Source organism: Chaetodon trifascialis, chromosome 12, assembly GCF_039877785.1.
Source record: "Chaetodon trifascialis isolate fChaTrf1 chromosome 12, fChaTrf1.hap1, whole genome shotgun sequence".
Lineage (NCBI taxonomy): Eukaryota > Metazoa > Chordata > Actinopteri > Chaetodontiformes > Chaetodontidae > Chaetodon > Chaetodon trifascialis.
In genome coordinates this window covers 8,571,959-8,594,984 of record NC_092067.1, presented here as the reverse complement: position 1 = coordinate 8,594,984, position 23,026 = coordinate 8,571,959, and the positions used below count along the sequence as shown (strand labels likewise).

Below are 23,026 nucleotides of genomic sequence, written 5' to 3'. Positions count from 1 at the left end.
AGAGACTGCAGATAATGGATCACTGAGGACATTAAACACCTTCCCTGCCTTTCTTAATCAAATCTATCTTGAAAAGCATTTCAGTAAATTGATTTGATTAATTGGTTAGGATGTCTGAATATATTAATCATTGTTGTTTCTACAAGCAGTTTGTTTAGAGGTCAAAGCTGATCTATACTTCTATTTACCGCTTTGTCTCCCCACCTAAAGGCAGCTAAACTCCTATAGGACTCCTTTGGGAAACAGACATGATTAAAATAATGAAGATAATGTATTTCAATTATGTCAGGGCACTCCTTGTTTAGACCACAGCAAATCACAGGAGATGTAAGGATATCAGTTGTCTTCCTGTTTAGTATTTCCCATAATCCTTCTCTGTAGACTCTCCATTTTTAAGAGATGTGGAGGACACACTGCGGAGAAACATCACAATGAAATGCATAGATGGGAAAGACCCATAATCATGTATATACAGTAAGTCATACCACGATTTGAGCTGTAGTTTCTAGCATCTGATTTACTAATTTCCTTTCCTTTTGGAGCTATAATCCAAGTGGTGTATTTGGTCAAGATTATGTTTTAAGGAAGTTGTGTATAAGCCCCTAAACTGTCACTTTAACAGATACATGAAGTCAGCAATGTTACAGACTCATGTCTGAAATGGGGGTCATATTACTTCTAGGCAAGAAAAGACTGACGAACAATGCACTAGTATAGAAAAAATTAGTCTAAGAAACAGATTTTGAATTCATATACAAGTGAGATAAAAATATTCTATCATGCCCCAATGCTGTCATGTAAGCTGGTTATAGATTAGATGTGCAGCTGTAGAGTATCTAGAAAAAATCAAACTCTTCTAGACTGTAGTAGCATCACTCCAAATAGTAACCAACACCTCTTTTTTGTGATTGCTTAGGTGTTGATTTAGCTCGACAGTTAATATTGAGGCATTAGTTTATGGTGTTGTTGGTCTTTGGATAACTGACCTTAAACCAGCTCCACTTGATCATTATTTGGCTTCCCACAATCTAAACTGAAGCCAAACATTTGAAATGAAATTGAGTTCATTGTAGTATTTCTCTTTTTCTGGTCAGTGCTTTTTCAATAAGGTGGGTCTCTGCTGAGTAATTAGAGTGCAGTAACACAAGTGTGGGGTGAATCCTTGGCTGACTCATCCAAAGCATTGCATTGATTACGAGCTTGGTATCTTGTTTAAGGACATGCCTGTAAGGTCCATTGGATTAATGAGGAAACAAACCTGTGAGATTTGTTCTGTTTATCACAGGAGGTCACAGAAAGCAGAAGGTAAACCTATAACCAGGAGCAAATACCTGACAATCCTAATAAAATCACATGGCCCTACTCCTCTGGGGCTCAAGTCCCCCATCAAAACCCCAAACCTCTCTGTCATTTGGAGATTTGACTGCTATAACTGTGAAAAAAATGGCAATGTGTGCTACTACTAAACCACAATATCAACTGGCATGATAAGGTCTGTAGGGTGTGTCCCACTTTATTACCTAATTTTGATGCTTGCCCTGTTTCAGAATGTAGTTGTAAGAACATTTATTGCACTTAAATTGGCAAATTAATTTAGGTTTGATCAAATTACCACACAACAAATTTGGGGCTGTGAATTATTCCACGGGGCCCACCAGCACACTGATATCCATACTGATATCCACTATCTTTATGTGACTCGGGTGGCTTTAGCTATAAACAAAAATAAACTCAGATAAACTTTATTTTACATAAGGAGAGGACTGAATTTTTTTTAATCCCCCATCCCTTACGTTGAAATGTCTTTCTGAAAGGATCTCATAATGGCCAGTATGGACAAGAGGAATGATTGCAGCAAGGTAAACCTGTTTCAGTGTCTATATAGACAAGTGTCCTGCAATCTTTTCACAAAGAGCTGAAGCGTTAGTTTGTGTTTACAGATGAATTTGTCTACATTTAGGTTTTTATGAGAACATTATCTATTCATTTATGACCACCCCGTGCGACAGGAGGCGATATAGTCCAGCGCGTCTGGTTCCTCGTTTTTTTTTTCCGCCAGGTTTTAATCAAACTACGGTTTGGATGAGCCTGGTGGAACCGGAGTCATTGATCAGAATTGAGAAGGGGTTTTATGCCCTTTACATTTAACGGGTGTTGTGTTTGCTGAGCTGCTGTCCGTTGCGGTGCAAACTAGCTCATAAACAACGCTAACTGTTGGGAGTTCACACAGTCCTCTGGCCCGTTTTACTGAGCAGCATTTGTGTCCGACTGCGCTTCCGCCATGTTGAACTGATTCAAGTTGTGAGTGACTGCTGGGACCGAAGTGACAAGCCCCAGAAATCGGACGAGATAGAGTTAGGGGGCTGTTACCGCGCCGGTGACGCAGGAAAAACACCCAGAAGCAGAGGAAAAAAACGTAGGAATTAGATCTTTCTAGTAACAGGTTTGTGTCCAGCGAAACGGTCACCGATATAGGCCACGTTTATGTAATATACGACGACACCATCGTTCAAGGCTGGACGTAGCCCGTGAATAGAGGGGGAAGTCATATCAAATTCCTGGTGAGTTGTTAGCTAACTAGCGCGATACCCTGGCTGGTGATTGTTAGCTGGCTACTGCTAGTATTAGCGTCAGCTGGTGGTGGATGCAAGGTAACATTACTGCATTTGGTTTACGTGTGTTAGTCATTATCAGTCGGGTTTTTCTCTGTTAGCTACTGCTTACTGCATCTTTGACAATGTCAACGCGATTAAACTGCAATTCATGGTCTTAACAGTACGTGTAGTCTGATTAGCTTATCCCGCTAGATACACCAACTCCAAGCTAGCGCTAGCTACCCGCAAATAGTACTCGACACTGTCTACAGACTGAGAAGGAACATTTCCTTTTAAACGTCTCATGTTTACAAGTTACTGGAATCTGGTTATCCTCTACACATATTTTTTTTATTTCTCATGGACACCAGTTTTATAAAAGCCACCTTGCAGTTAACATTTTATATCAGTTGTGCTCCCATTGTTTTATTTTCAGTTTCTTTTAGCAAGTTAGAACTTGGCGTTAGGCGATATAGGACAGAACCCTCACTCACTAAATTTCAGGAAATAGACGACTCCCCTGTCAGTAACATTCTACGCTATCCAAGATAGCTAGCTGGGTTATCGTATTTTGAACGCTGAAATGGCTGCAAAGTGACGTTAAGCTTTAATGGCAGTGCTCGTTTATTAGATGGAAAAACAAGTTACTTGTCGAGCCATATCAGCAAGCCGCATGTCAAAATAGAAATGTTAACGCTAGCTAAATGCACGCAAGATAGCTAGCATTAACTAGCTAGGACAGCTAACATTAACTTTTATCTAGATTGCCCCTCGTTAGCACGTTAGCACGACCGATGTTCATTGTAAATGGCGTTAGAGCAACATGGTTGGTTAACAATAACGCCGGGGAAAGTGATGTTAGAACGATATTGATTTTAGTTATTAACCAAACTCTCTGTGTGCTTCAGCTCCTATGTTAGGTAGAAAGGGTTTGTTTGGGTAATCATAACGTCAGGCCTGATCGAATATTGAGGCCTGTGTGTCTCAGCGCAATGGGCTTTGGACGACAAGGCCGTCACTGCTCCGCTGTCTGGGCGGATCGCTTTGCAGGCTAAACGAACGTTAGTTGCCGCAGCTAGCTAGCAGCAAGCGTTAACTAACTAAACCACCAGCTGTTAACGGTTGTTGACGGCGCTAGTTTGTAATGATTGTTACGTAATGTCACCGTGTATTTTATATGCATCTGGACTGTCTAATTTTGAAGATACTCCAAGGCAACACACGTAATGTTACATGGCTGATTTCCCCGTCTGTGGAATATATTTTTTTAATAACACTATTAGCTAGTGTTAACGTTTCAAAGCCGGTTCCGTCCAGAAGGCCGCACTTGCACCTAGCTTAGCTCCTTGCTTAATAGTATCCGTTAATAAACTGTGTCTGACTCTTTTGACACTGTTGATAGAACATAACCTGTTTTTGTGCGTCATGAAAGTAACCCACCCTATCCCCCCACTCCATTAGTAAATGGTTTGAAACTGAGTGGTTTCACAGTTAGTAGCTTATTATACATGATGTGACATTTCGTTCTCAGCATGCCAGTTTTTTGCCAGAAATAATGACTGTAATGTAGTGTACTGTCTGATGACAGCTGCAACCCAAATTGCTGATGCTGAAGCAGATGTCAATGGCCACCTGTAAAATAGGAAATAATCAAGTTTCACTACCCTTAAATTAAGAAGAAAAAAAAAAAACTAACGGTAGATAAACCAAACGTGCGTTTCAACTGTTAACATTTCATTTTTTTCAAAATTCATATCTCAATAAGGATTGACTTAAACGGATTCATGGTCACCAAAAGCAAATCAGCAGCTTTTTATAAGGTACATACTCGTTAGATGTGCTGTTGTTTTTACTAGTCATTCTTGTCCAAGACAGCAGAACAGCACCAGTTATGGTTCCTAAAGATGTTTATATTCTCATGTTATGGGTCATGTCTATTTCATTTTTCCAGAATGGGCATTTAAAATTCTACTTCTGTTCTAATTTCCAGTCATTTGTTGATCTGATAAAAACTATTGATGTTTCTGAGCGTAAGACAGTGGAGATGGGATTTAAGAGAAATTGCGTTCGTAATGACTCATGAACTCACGTCCATTAGAGCTTGGTTTTAACAACAGACATTGTCATTGGCAACTTCACTGAAGCTTTCAGCTGATTAAACAGCATAAATGATGTCTTACCTTTTCTTTTCTTTCTTTTTTTTTGTATTCTGTCTAAGCACCATCAAGTCATGTTCCCTTAACTTTATGATGCCGTGCACATCATTAACTTTGATCATAGGAATCACTGTGGAAGAGGGTTCTGCCTTCATTGCCAGTTTATAAATCTTGCATAATAACCCTTCCCCATGTTGAATTGGAAAATAAGTTTTAAACAGCATTCATTCTGAGGCAACATATAGTCTAAATGGTAATTTTAATGACCGGAAGCCTCAAAGGTGTGGTGTTTATTGCGTTGACGGAGGTGCAGAATATAATTGGCAATAAACATAGTGTATCTTGTCCTTGGACATTGAATTTGGAAATGTTGCGTTAAACTTTTCTGCTACTGATATGAATGCTACTGTATTGGTACAAAATGTCACGGCAGTTCAATCGAAGTCTGATCATTATACATTTATCCTGGCCAAAAATGTCTTTTTGCACATGAGGCTGCAAACATTATTAACACATTCTATTAGTTTTATTTCTGCACCTTTTTGAATGCTTTTTTAATAGTTGTACTGCACTCATGCAAGTTAATTGCTGATATCTGGCAATTTCCTGACATCACTAGAAAGAAGTCAGGTGGGAAAGACGCTTGTGCAATTAGATAATCATGAAGGTTTTCTTTTTCTTTTCTTTTTTTTATGGCATTTTGCCTTTATTTCATCGTCATAGTGTGTAGATAGCCAAGAAACGGGGTGTGATAGAGGCGGGGTTATGACATGCAACGCTTATCGATTCTGGTTCTTGGCAATTTTTGAATCATATTCTTTATGGGGAGGTGTCAAAACAGGTCACATGCGTATTTCACTTGATAGGCAACTATTTTGATAAGTAATTTTTCATGTTTTATTGTTCGAGTTTCAGAAATACGAAGACTTGCTGCTTTTCAATATATTTTCATAATTTTAGCTTTGTGCTTTTGGTTAGACATAACAAGCATTGTGAAGGTGTTGCTTTGGATTCTGGGTAATTGTGACAGCATTTCTCACCACTTTCAGAATTTTACAAAAATAATTAGATGATTAATGAAGAAGATAAAGTGTTAATACATCAGTAATAATCAAGTGATATAATAGTAGTATAACAGTCAGGGGGGCATTTTTTCTGCATTGAATACATAAGAACTTACTTCATACTATAAGGGGTAGTTAAGTTACTTTACTCAGCCATAGCATGATTATTTAAGTATAATAGTCACTAAAAGCCTCATGTAGGTTTTAAACAAATCTCTAGATTAGACAAACGTATTTGGAATAGAAATTGAATGCAAACGGTCTTACCCAAACTGCCTGTGTTAAACATATTTCACAGGTTACAGACCAATTTACTGGCTTAACTTTGACCTGTAGTACTTACCACACAGTTAGATGTGCACACAGTTTTCTTATGCAGCAAGGGAGTGTTACATACCTCCAAATAAAGTGAGTTAGATCATCTGGCTGAGCTGTTATCTTTTTTGAAACAGTCTGGCCCCTTGGGATTCTTGTCCCATCGAACTGTAGCATGTAGCAATGTCATCATTTCCCAGATCACAGCACTTCACTTAACCAGCCCTATTTTATTATAATCGATAAAAATAATGGCCAAAACAGCAATAATAAAATAAATAAAACAAGTTGCAGTTAACAGAGCCAGTTTAGACTAAGGTAATCAGAAAAAGTCTGTATTATTTCAATACAACGGTCAAAAAACAAAGTAAATGTAAAACTGTATTTTCACTTCACAATCCATCATAGATGGATTCAGGCAGGCAGTGTGCTCTGACTGCTTGTTCATACCGACTGTTTGTGGGCCTCTGTTAGCATGATGTGAGAGAATTTCAGGATTAATATTACTTTTGGGGTATATCAGAGTTTGCTGTGTTCCAAGGGTTGGCCAAAGTTCAGGACACCCAGTCTTGCGGCTGCTGTGTCAATGAATGTAGTGACATGAGATGCAATAAGTTTGAGATAGCACGGTTGTTGTTCGGCTTGGTGGGCTGGTGTTGAGACTGACCACTGCAGTGTTTCTGGTTTGGCAAATTTGAAAGATGTAAAAAATGTCTGTCAGTAATATCAGCTGACCTATAAAGCTTCTCTGTGATAATTTACAAGAGCATGAAGGTGTGAGACACATATCAAGAATTGTGGATGTAAGATGACGCTGTTGTAATGACTCAGGAACAGATCTTTGGTGTGGCACTGGATACTCTGAATCTGACACATATCAGCCCTCCAAAGACTGACTTGAGCATCCTAATTCATAACACATCAAATTGGTTATTGATCACAGAACTTTCGTGATGCAGCTTGCCAGAAAAAGTTGCTCCTAACAAGATGATTCAGATGGTCATTTCTGCAGAAGTTTATGACCACCTAACCTCTTTTGCTTGTGTAGTACATGTAACTTAACCAGCCTGCTGATTATTCTGACCTTTACTCCTTCTCCCCTGCTCCAGGTTATGCAATGGTCTCAGCGGCACATCCAGATCTCCAGGTGCTTGTGTCCCTCTCTGGTGTGTTCGGGCTCTCTTCCCTCTGCTCTACAGCTGAGGTGGCTGTGATTTCCCTCCTGGCCAGCGCTCCCTAAGAGGCCAAGATTGCCAAGATCTGCCCTGTGGCGAGCATGACGGCCACCACGCGTGGCTCTCCGGTGGGGGGCAATGACAGTCAGGGCCAAGGCCAGGCACCTGATGCTCAGAGCCAACCCCCACTGCCACAAAACCAGGTCAGCATCATTTTTAACATTGGACCTTTACTTTCTGTCTGTCAATACACCCACTGTATTTTGTCCTTTGAATATTTTTGATATTGTCTGCCTACTGATATTGGCTGGCTTCTGCTTTCTTGTATGTGTAATCTTGTATTTCTTTTAAAAGATGATATGCATTACACATCCTTTCTGATGGTAGACACATGTAATTAAATTAACCTTTGAAGGGAGAGTGAACGGAGTGTGTTTTGATAGCTCTCTTTTTGTCAGTCCAGACACTGCAGCACAGTTTTTTTGAACAGATAATGCTCGTACCTAACCACACACAGATGCCAAAGGGGACAAAAAGGGAGGGGAAGAGGGAGCGGAAAAGAGGGAGAAAGAGAGTGAAGGCAAGGCATCAATGAACAGAGCCTCCTGAGTGATGGATAAAGGATGAGTGTGTATGTGCACGCGCACACACAGACACACACACACACACACACACACACACGTGTGTGTGTGCGGGCCTGTGTTGGTTAGAGATGAGCCGTGGTGAGACGTGAGAGGCAAGCTGCCTATGTAGGTCAGCCAAGCAGAAGGAGCCTTCACCACACACCCCCACATTTCATTTTTCTCAGTTGTGCATCTCTCTCGATTATGTGTATCCCTCTTTTACTCTCTCATCCACAGCTGCTCACACCACCACTGATGTTCATACTCACTCATTAGATGAGGAAAGAAATGAAGAAGGGAATGGTCACATTGGTGCTTAAATGCACATTTATAGATGCAGATCATTGCCTTTGTTTCTCAGACACTCTTCCGTCCAAAATTTCTTTTTGATAGTGCCGTACAGAGATACACCCACGTACTAACACATTTATAATTCTAACACAACCTTGTCAGTCCTCACTTTTTTTTCTCCTCTAGGTAGATAAGGATGAAAAGAGCATGTCTTTGTATGCGAAATACTATGAGCATAATGACTTGAATGGCTCTGTGGAAAGGCCTTTCAGGAGAGACACCTGCTTCTTTATACCTATATGCATAATCACTTAGTGACCCCAACAATACAAACCCTACCCTATACAGGAAGTTGGCCTTGGCTTTCCATTGGTATATGTCACTATAGACACAAATGTATACTCCATAGCAGGAAGTGAAGTTTGAGCCTTGCTTTGCAGGTCAACAAGGGAGTTGCATGTGGATCTTGCACTTTATTTATTTGTTTGATTGATTAGTATCACCTACATAAACCCAGCCCTATTTTTGATCTTTTGTTTGTATGCTCTGGGTACACCGATGATCAAAAATGCCCCCAATGGGCTCCATTAAAACACTGCATTTGCACAAGCTTGTTTGAGTGACCAGATGAGCACACAAATTAATTAAAATACAGTTTCAGTTCATGATATGACAACAATGTCTGAAAATAGTGGTTGCTTTGCTACTATGTCAACATTTCTCCTCACATGTTAAAATGATAGTGTTGGTTGAAAACTGCATTTGAACTTGATGTCTGGTCCTGCTACAGATGAAACAAAGCTGTCAAAATCCCGTTTTTGGTCTTCTAATTTATAGCTAAGTCACATTTTATCATCCATATTTAAATGGACACAAAATCAAAACAGATTTCTGCATGGTTTAGAGGTTTAATACGATCCTGATTTAAAAAAAAGTTGGGACACTGGGACATAAATAAAATAGAATGCAATGATTTACAAATCCTTTTTAATATATTGTCAATTGAAAATGGTTCAAAGACAGTACATTTAATGTTATACTTCACCAGGTTCATATTCTTATTCTGATTTTGATGCAGCAACATGTTTCAAACAAGTTGGGACAGGAGCAACAAAAGGCTGGGAAAGTTATATAGTTAATGCAACTATCATCATTAAAAAGACATTTTCCCTTTGCTTTCCCCTTAATGTCGAACGGTCGAATAGTTCAAAGTGAATATCAAATACTGGTTTTGCTTGAAATGCCCATCCCCAGTAAAAAGGGTAATTTTCAACAGGTGATAGTATCATGATTGGGAATGAAAGGGCAATCCTCCAAAAACTCTGTTGTTCAGAAGCAAGGATGGAGTGAGGCTCACCACAGTGTGAACACATGATTGTATAAAGGAGATTACTACATGGGCTGAGAAACACACTGTAAAACCGTTATTGGTAAACACAGTTTGTTTGCAAATGATTGCATTCTGTTTTTATTGACATTTTGCACAATGTGTCAACTTCTCTGGAATCATGTTTTTTTAAAATGCCATATAACCGTGATGCTCAGGCAGGACCTTTATCCCATGTCATTACCCGTGCTTGCGTGCCCATGTTTTCTGTCTCTCTCTGTCATAGTATCAAAAAAGGAAAAAGAAAATGCAGATAATTTTGATAACAACATGGCTGTTAGTGCATCTCTTGCCTTAGGCCAAACTTTACATTTTCACCCCCACAGTTGTTCAGAAATTGACAGCAACAAAGTTGTCTCTGTTTTATGTGTTCTGGTGTGTAATGAGCATTGCAGCTGATAGTAATTCTGCCATCACCATAGACTTGTGTTTATTTATAAATCATTACTGAAGATTATTGCTATAAAAAGCAACCAGAAAGTTATATATGTCAGTTACATTGCATTGTCCAGGTATTTCAAATAAATGACACTTTGCAGGTGTTCATATTTTTCTGTCTCAGTACTACATAAGGGATGCACAGGGGCTTTATTTTTATATCTCTGTTGGATTCTGAAGGATTTAATCTAGTCAGCTGGAAGCTTGGATTTTGTCTTTGGTCTGACATAGTATTACTGTAAAATTTTGGTTGAATGTTACATCCACATAGATCAATAAGCATCCTTTGATTTTGATTGTCTGGATTTTCTAGACATCATCTCCGAACTCATCTAATGAGAACTCTCCAGTGAGCCCACCAGATGAGCAGGGCCAGGGGGATGGACCCCCTCAGCTGGAAGAGGAGGAGCCCGCCTTTCCTCACACTGACCTAGCCAAGCTGGATGACATGATCAACAGGTATCAATTAACTTGCCTTCACCGAGGCTGCATCGTCATTCACCCCTAATTCAGGGCACAAGACACAAACCCTTTATTAGAAATATTGCTGTGCTGCGCTGTGCTGTTCGTCAAAAAGCACAGGGTAGCTTTGCTTGGAGTTGCTTGTAAAGTTGAGAGTCAAAAGCCAAATAGCTCACAGTGAGTGAAGGCTGTACAATCTACACATACAATATGATGATTAGCACTTTTACGAAGTTCAGACAGTTTTTGACAGGCGCAAATTTTTTGAGTTAAGTAAAAACATTGTTCAAGTCATCGCGCCATGAACCAACATCTACATGTGTCTTTGCAGTGACTTTGTAGGTGCCCTTTAAAAATAGTTCGACATTCAGTCTGAACACATCACAACAGTCACATACACAGACAAGGTTTCTAACAGCATGGTAAACTGAGCTCTTTGGGGTCGGGCAAAGGTAGAATATCCATGCAACATTGTACCTTTTACATTTGTATGGTCGTTTGCCTGTTGACTTTTTTTCCCCTCTAACTTCCAGGCCTCGTTGGGTCGTTCCAGTTTTGCCAAAAGGGGAGTTAGAAGTCCTCTTGGAAGCTGCTATAGACCTGAGTAAAAAAGGTAGGAATGTACATTATGTTCTTTTGTGTCTATAGAGATGCTCTGTAGCATTCACATCCTACACTCGTTGCTTTTAAAGCAGCTTGAAGCCCGATCAGGTAGTGCAGATTGTTCATCATTATATTTTCAAGTGTGTGGAGTATTTTTTCGATTATTTAATGAAAACTGATTATAGTTTGGACCATAGTCTAAAAAATAGAAAATAGTGTGTAATGAAGTGTGGTCGTCTATTACTCACCACAACCAGCAGTCCAAAAGATTTTCAGTTTATAGTGACATAAAACAGAAAGCAACAAGTGTTAACCTTTAAGAAGCTGGAAACAGCTGGAAACACAACAAAACAGGAATTTCTCTCAATTCAATGATAATTTAATGATTGAACATTTCACCACCAAAATCAAGGCTCTTTCCATATGATTCTTCTCTCTGTTCTCGGGCTGTAAAAACTGACCAAAAACACATGGGTTCACACCATTTGAACATGTGTTTCTCTGCAGTATGCCCATAAGAGGCCGAGCCTCGAAAAGACATAATACTTGTACAAGTATATTTATTTCACCAAAAAAATGTCTTTTAAAAGATGTACATACCTACATTATAAACAAATTATTTGCTCGTATCACCTTGAGCTACATCACATTTCCAATGAATGAAAGTAATGCTGCACAGAGTTTCTGGTAGGTTCAGGTCCACGTGTCTGAGAAGATTTTCTCAAACAGGACAAACAGCAGAATTTCATCTCATTAAACTGAGCAGGGCTCAGAAGGTAGCCCCAGTTTTAAACCCACAGCAGAATTTCTCCTGCCCAGACCATTTGTAACTTGAAACCTTTATGAATGAATCTTAATATAAAGACAATTAAAGATACTGGATATATAATTCTCTGCACATTATATATGGTATCGTGATGGTTGTCTTTCCTTGCAGGACTGGATGTGAAGTGTGAGGCATGTCAGAGGTTTTTCAGAGATGGTCTGACCATCTCCTTCACAAAGATCCTGACAGACGAGGCTGTCAGTGGCTGGAAGTTTGAGATCCATGTGAGTTTTCATTGCTGCATTGTATTTTGGTACTGAAAAGTTAGCTTCTGTAAAGGTCCAAAATGTAGGATTTAGTGGCATCTAGCATCTAGCAGGTTCCAAACAACTGAATTTCCATTTCTGCCAGTAGATCCCCCAAAATCCTGGACATTTAAGCCAAGGAATCAGTGTGAACATTAATAATTCACCCATAATACATTTACAAAGTTTTTGTGAAAGGGAATATGGCTGGTGTATGTGAGGCATGTACGAGCTCAGTTTTAGAGGTAAAGACTTCCCCGATAACAGATGGATGTCTTTGAAATTCAACCCCACTTTCAGCTCCCACAGAACTGCTCTGTAGTGGTTTAAATGGAAGGGATCAAATGTGTTTTGAAAGGTTGATAAAAATCTTTATTATTGTCAGGTGGCATGACTCAGCATAGTCATCTTAGCTTTATTTATTCTTTTCCATCTTTGCCCTTCTCTCATTGGACGCTTGTATTGTTCAGATTGAGTCTTGCATGTAAATTGAGTTTTTGGTTTGGTTTACAAAGAGCTGAGGGAAAGAGGCAATGCCAGCAGTGATCAATGATCTTTTTGTTGGAAGTAGCTGAGGCCGGCTGTTGTGTTGTATTAGGGAGATTGATCTCTCGAACCTTTTCACGGTAAACCAGTGAGACAGACAAGGACGTAAAGAGCAAAATGTCTTTATTTCTCCCGTCGTCCTTAAGATAATGGTTGACTTTCATGTCCTGATGCTGCTTTTGTTATTCTCATCTGGAGGCCACCAGATTCTTGTAAACTACATGACTGACGTCTCTGAAAGATCTTTGGAATGCTATGATGAGTCAGTCCCATATTGATTGCTCTTATCTAGTTCCTTCAGATCTGTGAACCAGTCAGGAGTCATGCACAAAGGGCAGTCAATATGTCATATTATTAACGGTACAATTAGCAGGGAAACACTTAATTTGTATTTGTGTGGAAATAGTTTTCACATCAAATATGTTGATGTCAGATGCTGGTACAGCCACCAAAATATGAGTCTGAGGACTAAGACATGAGACTTGACTGGTAGTCTTGTTTTAGTCTGTAGTCGCTGCTCAGTCCAGGCCTGCTTGACTGCAGGGTAACAGCAGAATCCAGGAACAATATAGTATTTCTCACATTTCCAGGTACTGTGTATTTAATGTAAATGTATCTATCTATGTATGTGTGGATTTTCAGGTAGACATGAATAATTAATCGTTAATTTTATGAAACCAGAAGTGGATGCTAACAGTCCAGAGCAAGGATTTTCCAGTTGCCCTTGAAATTCTCTTTCTCACCCACTTTTGTTTTAATAAGCTGTGTCTTGTATTCATAGGCTTAAAATGTTTTTTTGTTTTTTTCTACCCACAAACCTTGTTTCACAGAGGTGCATCATAAATAACACACACCGGTTGGTGGAGCTGTGTGTGGCCAAGCTCTCTCAGGACTGGTTCCCTCTACTGGAGCTGCTGGCCATGGCCACCAACCCTCACTGCAAGTTCCACATCTACAATGGCACACGGCCCTCCGAGACTGTCCCTGCTGGAGCACAGCTGGCCGACGATGAGCTCTTCGCCCGACCACCAGATCCACGCTCTCCTAAGGTGAATCATTACTGCAACAGTTGACCAAGCATGTGTGCTTGATGTGAGGTTCACCAAGTTTTGAAGTCAGTCATAGACTCTTTCATCCTTTCAGGTGGCCACGTTTGAACTGTCCTGAAAACAGACTGTTTTGTGTAATGCCCCACATTCTGTGATCAGACAAATGTTCATATTACACTTATGATAGTTAAGATTGTGTATGAAGTTACTCATTTATTTCTCTTATATAATACGTGGTTAGGCTGTAGAAAATTAAAAATCATCTTGTCAGGGACAGTCATTCGGAAAACAGACTGCTTCTTCCTCCAGAGGACAGTTGGCCTGTCTTTCTTCCGCCCAGACAGAATCCATGGAGTGGCATTTTCGTCTCACCCTAAGGGCCTTTCATGAAACAAAGAGAATCCCTCTCTGGAGTCGCTTGATAATGAAAAATATGGCACTCAGAGTCCATAAGACACTTAGTGCTTGTCTCAGAAAGCAGATTGTATAAAAGAGAAGGTGGATACACCAGAGACTAGGAATTTTACAGTGAAAGAGTGATGAATACAGCGTGGGCATGGGGTCAGTGTGAACAGCACTGCAGCACTGCTCGCCTGTCTGCCTCTGCTGGCAGGGGCCCAGGTCTACTTAGGGTTCCACAGTCCAACTATGAAGTCAGATTTGCTCCTGTTTTGTTTTGTTTTTTTTTAGGGCTGAAATCTAATCAGTAAGTCCTAAATATTGAATTACAACAAAAACTTTTTATTATCTTTAAGTTATTTGTTGGCCTAAAAGAAGCAGTTAAATATCTGCTCAGGTAGACCAGCTGTCACATGCCTCTCCCAGCCCCCTTCTACTACTGTGTCTCTACCTCAATGCCTTGGATCTCTTTCTCATATGAGGAGAAAAAAATGCAAAAAATATTGTTTTTCAAGTTTGTAATTGTGGACTTAGTCGGAGGATAAAAACCAGGAAATAGTTACATTTATCTGAGGAAATGAACGTCCGTTATAATCCCAACAAAAAATCTCTTTTAAATGGACATGGAGGACAATTTGTGAAACCATTTCCCGGATCAAGGAAATTTCTTCAATGTGTTTTTCCTCTTGTTCTTTTTCTATCACAGGGCTGGTTGGTGGACTTAATAAACAAATTTGGCACGTTAAACGGGTTTCAAATGTTGCACGATCGCTTCATGAGTGGCCAAGCACTGAACGTCCAGATCATCGCTGCACTTATCAAGTGAGCTACTATTCAATGGAAATGCACAATATTCTCCAACATGTCAATGGGCTTTCTTAACATTTTATGGGCTGAGTGTAATGTTGATGTTCTTACAGGTTTGTGTGAGCTGACTTTGTGTTCTCTTGTGTTCCAGGCCTTTTGGCCAGTGTTATGAGTTCCTCACATTGCACACGGTAAAGAAGTACTTCCTTCCAGTCATCGAGATGGTTCCTCAGTTTCTAGAGAATCTCACAGATGAGGAGCTGAAGAAAGAGGCCAAGAATGAAGCCAAAAACGACGCACTGTCCATGATAATCAAGTCTCTGAAGAATCTGGCTTCTCGCGTACCAGGGCAGGAGGAGACCGTGAAGAATTTAGAGATTTTTAGATTAAAAATGATTCTTAGGTGAGTATCGTCTCATCAGAGTTAGGACAATTTCGGTGCAATTGTCATGATACTGGAATCATTTAAATTGATTTCATGCAAATGAAATTGTCTCTCATTTTTTGTCACCAGGTTATTGCAAATTTCTTCTTTTAATGGCAAAATGAATGCACTAAATGAAGTGAACAAGGTGATCTCCAGTGTGTCCTACTACACTCATCGACATAACCCTGAAGAGGAGGAATGGCTGACTGCAGAGCGCATGGCGGTAAGATCAGCTCGGCCCTTAACTTTTGTACATTGCATCAAAGATTTCTCTGTATCTGAAATCCTCTTTGGTTTTCTGTGTCTCCTTATTCTACCTCAGGAGTGGATCCAGCAGAACCACATCCTGTCCATTGTGCTGAGGGACAGTTTGCACCAGCCGCAGTACGTAGAGAAACTGGAGAAGATCCTTCGCTTTGTTATCAAAGAGAAAGCGCTTACAATGCAGGATCTGGACAACATCTGGGCTGCACAGGTACACTGCACCTCACAATATATTCAGTACAAATGACCAGTGCAAGTTAAAAGTTACTCTAAGATCATCTGATTTGACACAAAGCAAGCAAAGCCAGCAGAGGTTGGGTGGTGTTCTGGAGTTTGTATTTACCTCATGCTACATCCCAGAAATGATGTCAGTTGTTGCTGTTCATTTTATGGTCTAATTATGCGGATATATGATATTTAGTGTTGGTGTATTTTATTTGGATCAAAACAGGCAAAATTGGATTAGGTCTTCAACAGATGCTATCTTCGTCAGAATGAACAATACAGCACTGCTGCTTGAGTGATGTGAGATGACATAACACAACGTGGCCCAAGTGTGTGGTTCTGTGGTTTTGTGCTACACTGGACAAACTTGGAGTTTTTTAGAAAGCTAAATGGAAATATCTTGGGGTTATTTTAGTTAATATTGTACGTTTTGGACTTGTGTGAGTACAGCAGTTGAACATTCATGTATTTTTCCAGTCAGGTTTTTCAGCATTACCACATTTTCAAGAAACATTGCAAACAATTACATCAGTCAAGTTTTCTTGCCCAGTTATGTTTTTAGACTGGAAATGATCCTCATCATCTGCTTTTCACCAGAAACTGAGCTGATGCTGCTAGTGTTACTGACCATGGCAGTACAGGCTGTGCCTGTATGGTGTGATCACAACACACATTGCTGTAGATTTGGCTCTAGTCCTACGTACAGTGAAAATGGAGTAGGGACTTCTGGTACAACTTAACCTACTTCCAAGCTGCATGGAGAAGGGAAATAGTTTGAAGAGGTCAAAATTCCACATGTCGTATAAAGAAAGACTGAACTGTGACAGCAACGCTTTTCAGGTTGGTCATAGGGGTCAGATGAGGACTCATCAGATGGCCCTGATAAAAAGCCAAAGCCTTCGTCTCACAGAGTGTTCTTTATACTGCAGGCGTTGCTGGAGTTTCGACCTCGCTACACCAAGAGTAGAGCAATATTACATTAATATTAAACTGCATTCTTTTGCATTTGTTTTCAGAACAACATCCAGACAGACTACATGGTACAAATCATGGCTCACTTCCCTTTAAATGAAACATAACTCCAGTTGTGCATTGCAAACAAAAAGCTTGTTGCTGCAAAAAGTACATGGCCTTGCTGTTGACTTCCAGTTGTGCGCATTACAACTGCAGCACATCCCTGACACTGCTCAGACATGGCAGGCATTCAAGGTATTTTGTTAAACAAACAATCGAGTTGTTGTATCTGTGTATCTGCAGGCTGGTAAGCATGAGGCCATTGTGAAGAATGTCCATGACCTCCTGGCCAAGCTGGCGTGGGACTTCTCACCCGAGCAGCTTGATCACCTTTTTGACTGCTTCAAGGTGAGTAAGAGTTTTATTAAGCAGTGACTCGATCACAGATTCTAAAGGGTTTTTGTAGACAATACACTGTACCTTTTCATTGGGTCCTGGCTTAATCACACTGCAGCTGAATTGTTGCATCACAACAACACAGTATTGTTTGCACTACTTTAACATGTGGACTTGATTGTTGTTTTTGTGCAGGCAAGCTGGACCAATGCCAGCAAAAAGCAGCGTGAAAAACTGCTGGAGCTCATCCGGCGCTTGGCTGAGGATGATAAGGATGGGGTGATGGCCCACAAGGTCCTGAACCTGCTGTGGAACCTGGCACACAGTGATGATGTGCCTGTAGACATCATGGACCAGGCTCTTAGTGCTCACATCAAGATATTGGATTACAGTTGCTCCCAGGTACATGTCAGGCTGTTATTGATGAATGTGTTTCTGGTGAATGCCATGCAAAATAACAGAGGGTTCATTTGACTCAAAAAACTAAGGATGTTTAATTTTCACTCACAGGACAGAGACACACAGAAGATTCAGTGGATAGATCGCTTCATAGAAGAGTTGCGAACCAATGACAAATGGGTGATCCCTGCCCTGAAGCAAATCAGAGAAATCTGTAGCCTCTTTGGAGAAGCCCCTCAAAACCTTAGGTAAGGTCATGGTAAAAATGAGTTTTATATTACAGCAACATAAACAGGACAATTCTAATGTTGGCAAGTGTGAATATGAAGGAGTATTTGGTGTTGTTTTAAAGTATTTTTCATGATATTTCCTTTGCATATAAAGCATGAACACCCCTAAGAAAAGCAATAGCATGCTTAATATTCACATATTTGACCAGGTTACATTCATTCAGCATGTCAGCTCTTATGCTTAGTGCCCAAGAGAGTGAAACGCCCAGCAGTTCCTTGTCATATCTTTGCAAAATAACATCAGAATTGTCCTCTGCAACTCATCCCAGTGCACTAATTAACCAACAGGACTGGGCAGTACATACAAAACTTCTACATTTTGTTATATCCGTCTCATGAAATCAAATTTCACTCTCAACTTCCTGATGTTATTTATTTCTGTAGGCTCTGAAAACAACGCTGGAGAGTGTTGATAGATTCAGGCTGAATTTTAACCACTCGGTCTGTGCCTTAAGTCAACAGCCATCCAGTTGAAATGCCCACTTCTGTTTACATCTGACAAGCTAGCCATCTGTCAAGTCTGGTAGCTAGCTTGTCAAATAAATGTTTAAAGTAACTATTTGTGTTTATGTGAATGTTTGTTTGTTTTTTTAATCCTAGGCCTTTTTTACAGCAAACATTTTGATTTATCGTAATAATAAAACACAGGTTTTGCTAAATAACCTTAGTTGGCTCACCTCTATTCAAACGTCCCAATAAGTCGTGAGATCAGGAACCAGCATGCACAATACTAAACCCCAGAAGCCAGTGCTGGAATTCAGGCACCGTTATTTTTATTCTTTACGACTGTGCTTTTCCCACTGTGACATGTCAAAATGTCTTCAATTGAAAAGGCCTGTTTGCTGTACATGATGAGAAGCGTAGGTTCAGCAAAACTCAAAACCTGTTCTGTTAGTCAATCATGTTCTCAGAATTGAAAGTTGTCAGGGAACTGTAGCAGTTAAAAAATAGAAATTTTAACCAGAGACTGCAGTGCTAACAAACACGAGCATTAATTCAATGTTACCATGGTGAATTTGTGAAATTATTGTAACACTGATTTGAAATGAAATCCTATTGTTCAGCATTAATCAAAAATTATTTCATTATGAAATAGTGTTTCTTTCTAGTCAATGTAGAAAATATGTAGTATACATGCCTGTTGTTTTTCAGAAAGAAAATGCCAATTAACATACAAACGAACTTAGTGGGGTAAGTTGAGAGCTAATTCCAGGGTTCTACCTATTTCTGTGTTACGTCAAGTCTAACTTTCTCTTTGACATGTTAATGATACATACTATATAAAATGTAAATGTCTGCCATGAATCTGCTTAAGCAATTCTTTCTTGGGTTTCATCTCAAATGACTGATTCCTCACCCAGTCTCCTCTTCAAAGTCTTGGACGTGTATTTCAGTGAAGCAAGAGACAAGACTGATACAAGATACTTGTGTTCAGACTAATGGCTAAGCAATGAGCTCTACATTTAGGGTTCTGAGGAACACTAAATTATACCTTCTCTGCTCTTGTTATAAACCTTGGCAACACAGATGCTTATCCATCACATTCTTTGTAGCACTTGACCTTCGGTTTAAGAAATTGGAAATGAGGCTTGAAGAGAGACTAGATCTTAGATCGGTGGTACTACAAGCTGTGGTCACAGGCATGTAATGTAAAATATGTATAACACAGTAGGCTCTAATAAATAATGAGTGCTTAATAATGATACTCATTAACGATTGGCATAATGTTTATTGTTAGGTAGGTAGGTTTATGTCATATAGTTTCGTTATTACGCAGTTCTAATTAGAATATTTCTTGAGGCACATTATTTTTTTAATATTAAATGCAATTTCAAGTTGGATAAAATCAAGGTGTGGTTACTAAAAGCCAAGGCCAAAAACATTTATGAGGTGTGGTTACCATGATATCTCAAAAGCAGACATCTTTGGGTGAACTCTGATATGTGTAATTTTTCTGGAGGTGCTTTGTGGTAGTTTCTGTGCAGTTCTTCAGTACTGAACATAAGCCGTAGTGCGTACACAGAATAGTTCTTAAATCTAGACAGTTGCACAACCAAATGAAAGGTCCTTTGAGATGGAGCCCCATTCTTCCTGATGTCAGCTCCTTTCAGCACAAATCACTTAATGCAAAATATCAGGGGTATTTCATGCCTTGAACCCACATATTCAAATTTATGCTAATGAGGTTCTCCTGCATTTGATATGCATATGGATTTTTAAATTCAGAAATGGAACAACACTACAATGAGTTTTGATAGGAGCTCTATTCAGCTTAATCTAGCCAGTGCTAATAAGCAAACTGGAGTCATACTGTAACTGATTTGACATTGGTAATTCAAACAGATTTAAGTATGTTCCAGATTCCCATGTGGCACTTTTTGGTGTGGCAGCTATCAAACTCAATCATGGACTGTAGGCTCGTTTGGTCCTTGAGTTTAGATTTCAAACCACATTATTTTATGTGGAAAACAAGGCAGGAAATACTTATTGATATGACTTCTTCTGCTGGTTATTCTATTGATACACACACACACACACACATACATACAGCAATACACTAAAAGCTGCTTTCTCTATGTCTAGAAACAAATGAGAAATCAGTCATTCTGTGCTTTCTTAATTAGACGATGTGTTGATAAAAGTGTAATGTTGGCTTAATTCTCACTTTTGTCTTGCTTATTTCCTCACTGAATTTCTGTTTTTGTCTCTTCTTACAACCTCCACTCCTGCTGTTCTCTCTTCAGTCAAACCCAGAGAAGTCCTCATGTATTTTACCGCCATGACCTGATCAACCAGTTGCAGCATAACCACGCTTTGGTCACCCTAGTGGCTGAGAACCTCTCAGCCTACATGGAGACCATGAGGCAGTTCTCCAAAGGTACGTTGTTGTGGCCAGAAATAGAACCCCGTGTTCGTCTGACATTTCATTTTCACAGGTACAGCTGTGGGCTCAGTGATGTGGACTGTCTGCGGTCTTACCATGTGTGTTTGTGTGCTTTAACAGAAGAACAAGCTGAGTTTGACCCCCAGACAGTCAGGCCAGGAAGCCGCTACAGCCATGTCCAGGAGGTACAGGAGCGACTCAACTTCCTGAGGTACAACATACCCTGACACATGTCACAGTTGAATACATCAAATAAACAAAGGTTTAAGAGAACTACACCTAAAAGCTGAGACGACAACTTGGAATGGAAGAAATGTTAATATAAAACATAATTATGTAACATTTTCTGCCTTACAGGTTGCTGTATTTAAAGTGTGGGAAAAGGGTGTTGGCTCAAATCAGATATAATAAATTGCCATTGCGTTCCATCCAATAACTCTCATGCCCATTTGAAGACAAAGTCTTTAAGTTTTATGAAAGTAGCTCTTGTTCACCAAGGGCACAGAGAAAGCTGAAAAATGTTTAAAGCAGAATATCAGTGTGAGATTATTCAAAAACCTATACTGTTGTGTTTCAGTTGGTACACGCTCGACAGTTCCTAGTTAGTTTTCATATGTTACAATTTTACATCTTTCTCAGCCTGTGGTAATTTTTATGCACTTAAATATTGTAATCTAGAGAGGAAAAATGTAGAATACACAGTTTAATGTAGACCCAATTTGTCACACACACACACACACACACACACACACACACACACACACACACACACACACACACACACACACACACACCAGTGTTTCCCACAGGATTTTAGGAGACTGTGGTGGGAGGGTCTCTGACCCTTGGGGTTGGGTTTGTGTGTACGTTTTCAAGCCTGATGTATCTCTTTAGGGCATTTTGAGACCACTGAATGTAATATGAATTGCTGTATATGAACATAACAGATTGGTATCATCCTTAAGAACATACAAAGGCATATCAGGAATATTTCAAATTTAATCTTGAAAAAACAAACAAACCATGACACAAAGTCATTAATTCATTCACTCACTCATTCAATCAATTGTTCATTTGTTCATTCACTCACTCATTCAATCAATTGTTCATTTGTTCATTCACTCACTCATTCATTCATTTAGAGCATACAAAACTTAACATCAATCATGTGAACAATCTTCACTGTCAAACAAAACGATGAACAAAGAACACTTGCTGTCCATAACCTTGGCACATGAATGCTGCACCAGTAGTCAGCTAAGACTCAGGCAGCTTGACACTGAGTGTCACACTATTGTGACACTACTGACACACTCTGCACCCTGCCATTGAACACTTAATTTTTCACAAATCGACAAATGATAAGTTAGAGCCAACTTGTTCCTCTTGTGCAAACCCCCCTTAATTTTAATTGACAGGTGGAAAGGAAGACGATTTGGTATTGAGGAGACGAATTTTGCATTTATTCACTGAAAAATAGCTTTATGTGAGACAAGCACATCCATCACAGCAACAGCCAACTTCCAACAGGCACCTAACAAGTTTTCTTTAGCGCATCATGACACCATGGAGTCTGTAAACACAAGCGGTAAAAGTGCACTGGCCATCTGAAATAATACTTTTAAGCCATAACCTCACCCCTCTTCACCGATAAGGCTGTGGCAGAGTCACTGACTCAGTGCTGTCGGATCCCTCTTTTCTTTATCTTTTCTTTTTTTTTTTTCTCGCCGACGAGAGATATTAAATAATTAATTTCATGTTAATTTTTATAAGCGGTTAGAGAGAGAGCACAAACGACAGAGGGATGAGAGAGAGAAATAGCGCGAGCGGGAGAGGGAGAAATAGCAGAAAAGTAGCTAGCTACCGGGAAATCAGCACCAGGGATAGCGGAAAGTTAGACTCTGTTTGGTATGTTACAAGTTGACTGGTGCAATGAGATCAGCAACATGGCCGACACTGCTCCGTTATCGAACTTGATACCTGCCCAAAAGAGAAGTTACACTTACCTCACACAATCTTGAAATGCCGTCCCGGCCTGCTGTCATGTATGGATGCGGTGTCGCCGGATTGCGCCAAATGCAGCAGACAGTAGGACCGTCTATGAACGCGACCTGTTGGCGCGTGCGTGTGTGTTCTCGCGCGCGCTCTCGCTCGCGGGCTATAGAGTAGAGTAGGCTACAGCTGTGTAATCGGCTGACTGACGGATC

General features: G+C 39.9%; 1 protein-coding gene across 5 annotated transcripts in view; it reads left to right on the top strand.

Moving 5' to 3' along the window:
- The first annotated feature begins 2,314 nt into the window (after nt 1-2,314).
- Nucleotides 2,315-23,026, top strand: part of usp9 (ubiquitin specific peptidase 9) — a 40,692-nt gene continuing 19,980 nt past the window's right edge. For 3 of the 5 annotated variants that reach the window (XM_070975274.1, XM_070975275.1, XM_070975273.1), the window contains exons 1-16: nt 2,326-2,561; nt 7,239-7,507; nt 10,357-10,502; nt 11,039-11,118; nt 12,046-12,158; nt 13,556-13,774; nt 14,880-14,995; nt 15,132-15,383; nt 15,495-15,630; nt 15,730-15,882; nt 17,154-17,258; nt 17,442-17,648; nt 17,757-17,893; nt 19,088-19,126; nt 20,680-20,813; nt 20,940-21,030. In XM_070975274.1, coding sequence (XP_070831375.1) covers nt 7,406-7,507; nt 10,357-10,502; nt 11,039-11,118; nt 12,046-12,158; nt 13,556-13,774; nt 14,880-14,995; nt 15,132-15,383; nt 15,495-15,630; nt 15,730-15,882; nt 17,154-17,258; nt 17,442-17,648; nt 17,757-17,893; nt 19,088-19,126; nt 20,680-20,813; nt 20,940-21,030 — 2,030 coding nt within the window. In that variant the 5' untranslated portion in view covers nt 2,326-2,561; nt 7,239-7,405. Of the gene's footprint in view, nt 2,562-7,238; nt 7,508-10,356; nt 10,503-11,038; nt 11,119-12,045; nt 12,159-13,555; nt 13,775-14,879; nt 14,996-15,131; nt 15,384-15,494; nt 15,631-15,729; nt 15,883-17,153; nt 17,259-17,441; nt 17,649-17,756; nt 17,894-19,087; nt 19,127-20,679; nt 20,814-20,939; nt 21,031-23,026 lie in introns of all 5 variants that reach the window. The other 2 variants (XM_070975277.1, XM_070975276.1) reach the window with 1 other exon arrangement.